Genomic DNA, 5,153 nt, shown 5'->3' on the forward strand with positions numbered 1-5,153 from the left:
TACTGCATGTAGAAACACAGGATACATTTTTCTGTTAAAAGGTGTAAAAATCTAGTTTTAAATTATATGTCTGATGCTAAGTATTTGTTGAAAATATCTATGGATCACTTTAAGTTATTCATTCACAGATAATTTTAGTCTTTAAAAATTGACATAAGCAAAGGGATAATGAACTCTGTAGGTTAAATATATTTACTATTTGATATCTTAAACTCTACTTATTTTAGTATTAGCATTAATCAAATTTAAATATGACTTTAATCTTCAAAGTCATATACTTATACAAGGTTTTTTGTTGAGGGCAAGGAGGGTTATGTCTGTTTCCACTTATTTGTTCATTTGTTTTATTTTTACCTTATTTGCTGAACCTGTTTTAATGAAGTTTCTTTCCAAAACATTATCAAGTGCTGGGTCTAGCTCTTCTCCAACATCTTCTATCAAAAGAGGTCTTCCCAAAGAAAGGCTGTCTTCTAAGTGATTTCTAAAATACTTGTGATTCAAAGAAGTGACCTAAAAATACAATTATGGACCTACATATTATGTTACACCCAGTTTCCAAGCTTTTTGTTTTATATTCAAAAATTATTTCATTTTATTTATATTACATATTATGTTACACCCAGTTTCCAAGGTTTTTGTTTCATTCTCAAAAATTATTTCATTTTATTTGTATTACTGACAAAAACAATGATCCTATGGTTAGACTAGGATTGAGGCAAAGACTGTGAGCACAAAAAAATGTAGCATCAGTGTGCAGTACTCTCAGATGTCACTGAAGGCAAACTCATCTTTTTCAACTATAAAAGTCGAAGCAAAGCAGCACTGAACACTTACAATTTTGATATCCTATGAATGCAACCAAACCAGAAATTTACAGGAACCTTTTATCATTTTCAGTTTTACCTTGGATAACATCCCCAAGTCAAACTGCAGCAAGGTCAATTCCAAGATTAGGGCCCCTTTTTGTTTTCTTAAAAATTAGAAGCTTATATTTAACAAGACATTAAATAGTCTTTGTTTTAAAAAGGAGTCCTCAGGACAATTTTGATTACTTGTCAACATGTACACAAAGCACATTCAGCTTAGTTCATTTATAATTCTACAGTTGAAGTCTAATAATAATTTTTTAACATAACTACATAACAGGCTAGGCAACCATTAAAGGGTTCTGTACTGAGACAACAATCAACATGAATGAAAGTAATTTCCTAGTAATACTCTCAACAACTCTATTATCACCCTTCAAACTTCTCTTTATCTTTTTCAGAGATATCTTTCGAAAAAGCTGGTTTATTGGTGTAATCACAAATGTAGCAAGTGCAGACTTTCTCATATTTTCTTGTTTGCACTGAATTGATGTATCTTGCCTCAGACCGATGTTGCTGAAGTACTGTCTTCACTGTACGTTTGCAAAACATTTAACACCTGACATCCATTCTAAGACAACACGAATTATCAATAATTCTAATTAAAAGATGATAAAAATATGTTCTGCATCTTCAGTTTTAAACATTTATATGAACTTGTATTAATCACTTACTTGGGGTTTTGGTAATGCTTATTATATTCTGTAAACATGCTTCAACTCTTACCAGACATTAGCCATCCAGCCTATTTTCCAAAGGCTTAAGTTTCATTAAATAAATCCATTAAACAAATCAAGACACTGAAACTAATAAGCTTCAAATGTACATCTTCATATCTAGACAAATCTCAAATCTAATATGTGCCCAATTATATCTGAAATATCCTTTATATTCAGCCTAAGCAATTTAAATAAAAGGCATTTGCCAAGAAGTATTTGAATCGCTGAATTATAATGTTTTGTGAGCTAAGAATTTCTAGGGATTATGAAAGCACCAATACTCTTATTACCTGAAGTTCATTTCTGCCTTCTTTATTTTTAATCCAAATTTTACCCTGTGCCTGTGGATCGATTAATAAAGGATAACGAGATGCTTTAGTGACAATGATTCCATTCTGTATGGATAAGTCATCATTTGGTAATCCTTGTAGGTTCCATTCACTGATAGTTGGAGCATCAGTCAACATTTCTATGAGGTTCAAGTTGTTACTAAAGGGGATTTTCCGGCTTTTCATTTCCTTCTGCCAGTCATTTAATAGCAGGTTGCGGAACTCTTGGTTAAAAGGACCAGAATAGGACAGAAAAGCTGTAGCCAAAAGGACATCACCTTAAAGAGAAAAAGTGGAAAAAATAAAACAAAACATTACAACTTTGTCTATTCTGTTCATGAATGAGCTGCTTCCTTCTCTGGTTGTTGTTTCATTTGGCTGATAACTGAAGCACAAACTTTGAGCCATAAGGCTGATTTGTCATCTTTTTTCCCAAGGTTCATTACATAGCAAGAGCATGCTACATTTCATAGATGTCATGTCTACTTTGTATTACTTCTTACAGTGCAACTGCAGAAATCAAGAGATGGGCATCTGACAGCCAGCCAAGGTCAACCCAACACACACACACATAACACTATTCCAAACAACAGATCCTGCACAAGCAGGACACGGCAGAATAAACTTACTCACAAACTTCCAATTCCATCATTTCCTTGCACAATCATAAGAACCAGCTTAAACCATATTTTGGAGGGAAAAAAAGAACCTTTATTTAAGAGTAGTATTTCAGAACAAATAAATTACAATTATTATTGCTATTAATAAAAATTGTAATAAACATCATTATATAGGGATTAAGTGTGACAAGTTTTAATCTTCTGGGCAAGTTCAAAACTGTCCCCCAAGTTTCATGACACCACAGTTTGGGGGTTTTTTGCCTCTGAAGTGGGAATGCAGGATTCAAACTGGAGAAGGTACTGTACTTTTATAGAGCACTAATATTTTTTAAACTTTTTCAAGTTAACTATAAAAAAAAAACCCATGATAAGTATATGGGGAAGGTATCCTATAGTTTTAGTAAGTTAATAATATACGTATACATATTATACCAGCAAATTAAATATCTACTATAATGCAACCTGTACAACAATACATGCTTTTTACAACATTTCAAGACAAAAGAGAGAGAAGAAATTTCAGTCCACACTAAAGGACAAGATAAATTTGTTTTACTTGATCTCACTAATGAATTAATTCCTTATTTATTCGAACTTTAGTTTCCAAATGCATATTTACAAAATAAAAATTAGCTTCTAGGAAACAAAACTTTGATGAACATTAATAACTGCATTTAAAAAAACTGTTTCTACATATAAATGTCAGTGCCTGAATATAAGTCTTCCTCTCATCCATATGTATTCTCAGTTATAGACATTCTATTGGCACTTGCTAACATAACACTGTCTTTGGACTGCTATCTACGAACATCAGCAAACTTAAAACATTAGTGTCCCAAGTATGCTCTCCATGTTATACATTTCAAGTTAAAACCCATGCCCAGTTAAAGTTCCTGTATTTTTTTTAATATGAACTTTAGTGTCATATTCTATTTTTTACCTAGCAGTGCTTTAGCAAGAGATTTAATAACAGTTATTCTCATTCTAGCAACAGGGTAGCTAAACTAAAAAGGAAAAGTTTGAAACTTTAAATATTTCCAATTTCACAACCCATTATGACTCAAGTGACTTACTTCCAAGTTCAAAGGTGGGAGAAAAACTTACCCACTAGCCTCTTAGTTTGCATGGCAAATTCTTTACTCTGCTCTGTCCACCTCTCTTTTTCACCTGCTAAACCACTTATCAGACTTGAGGCTGTTTGCATTTTATGACGACAACGCTCAGCATCTTCAAGCAAAGTCTAGACAAAACCATACACCAAGAAAGATGGTTTACAGTTAAGTATCTGATAGACCAGAAAAATCTCTACACCTAATTAAACCAGGTGTTAAACAACAGCTTACATTTATATTCTCACTTATATCACCATGCAGATAAGGAGGGGAAAAATAGGACGGAAAAGACACATCAGGACAAACTATTAACATCTGTCATAAATATGATTTAACTTGGTTATCTATCTGCTCTTAACTTTCATGTTGGCATACATGTTAAAAGATATGCAAACTGCCTGGTGCCTATTAAGTCTTGGGAATTCTGCCCATTATGCAGAGATAACATACATTAAAGACATTTGATGTTACAGTCGTAGGTGCTAAACAAATAATCCGAATAAAAAACATATTAAGGAGGCAGAAGGGAGCAGGCAAGAGTATCAGAGAGAGAGGAGAGAGATGGGATCCAAAGAGTCAGTATCCAAATAATCTCTCTCTCTCATTCGCTGTTCATCAACATCCTTTCCAAGGAATAACAGTGAAATTGAGAGAATGCATTCAGTTTTCCTTAAAATGTGGCAACTTCTTTTCTGTAAAGAGCAGTTACCTTTTTTTCTCTCATTGCGTTTTCATACTCTGCCTGCACAATATCTAATTCTTCTTGCTTGGCACCCAGTTCTTCTTGAGCTTTCTGCAGATCCAGCATAGCAGTGGTTAGCCGATTCTCCTGGATTACTAGATTAGCCTATGAAACATACAAATATAAGTGTATTCATACATACAACATCTCAAAGCATTTGATATATCTCAAAGAGTTTTACTGTTCAACATTTCAAAATCAAACTGCTCAATAAAGATTTTATCATCCATTTTAAACCTTCCATTTAAATTTTACAACAAACTGACTTCTTACTGCAGGTAGCTGCAATCAAGCAGTTGGTCTAACATCAATTAGAAAAAATAATTAGCAAAGCCTTTGAGAATACCAGCCATTCTCCATGTGACACAAAACGTTACTGTGCGAAAAACACTGGTGCCACTAGAAGCCTGTTTGATTTCTCCAACCAATTTTCTTTGTCTAATGAAAAATACTACCTCTAACTACAAATCTTGCTACCCTTTCAGTCATTCCTGTTTATTCTGTGTTAAAATCATGCTTGACCATGTTCTTCCTGACTTTCATTCTTACCTTTTAACAACTTCTAATGCTGTATTTTTCTAAACAACACTGGTAGACAGAGTCTGTGTACAGTCAGTCTTCTTATGAACTGAGATCCAGAACATTAAAAGAACCAGATGTCGAGTTTTTGTCTAATTAAGTTAAAACAACTGCAATAGTGAACTGAACTAGATAACAGCTGCCACACTCAGAAGGGGGTCAGAGGCATAAAACTGCACACTCTTT

General features: G+C 33.4%; 1 protein-coding gene across 1 annotated transcript in view; it reads right to left on the reverse strand.

Moving 5' to 3' along the window:
- LOC104409960 (dynein heavy chain 5, axonemal-like) overlaps nt 1-5,153 on the reverse strand; it is a gene marked incomplete at its 5' end in the record, with an annotated part of 58,228 nt that overhangs the window by 22,553 nt on the left and 30,522 nt on the right. Inside the window, 4 exons of the mRNA XM_010020000.1 lie at nt 355-510; nt 1,876-2,192; nt 3,639-3,774; nt 4,356-4,493. Coding sequence (XP_010018302.1) covers nt 355-510; nt 1,876-2,192; nt 3,639-3,774; nt 4,356-4,493 — 747 coding nt within the window. The remainder of the gene's footprint in view (nt 1-354; nt 511-1,875; nt 2,193-3,638; nt 3,775-4,355; nt 4,494-5,153) is intronic.

The sequence above is a fragment of the Nestor notabilis genome, unplaced genomic scaffold (genome assembly GCF_000696875.1).
Source record: "Nestor notabilis isolate BGI_N333 unplaced genomic scaffold, ASM69687v1 scaffold13568, whole genome shotgun sequence".
Taxonomy (NCBI): domain Eukaryota; kingdom Metazoa; phylum Chordata; class Aves; order Psittaciformes; family Psittacidae; genus Nestor; species Nestor notabilis.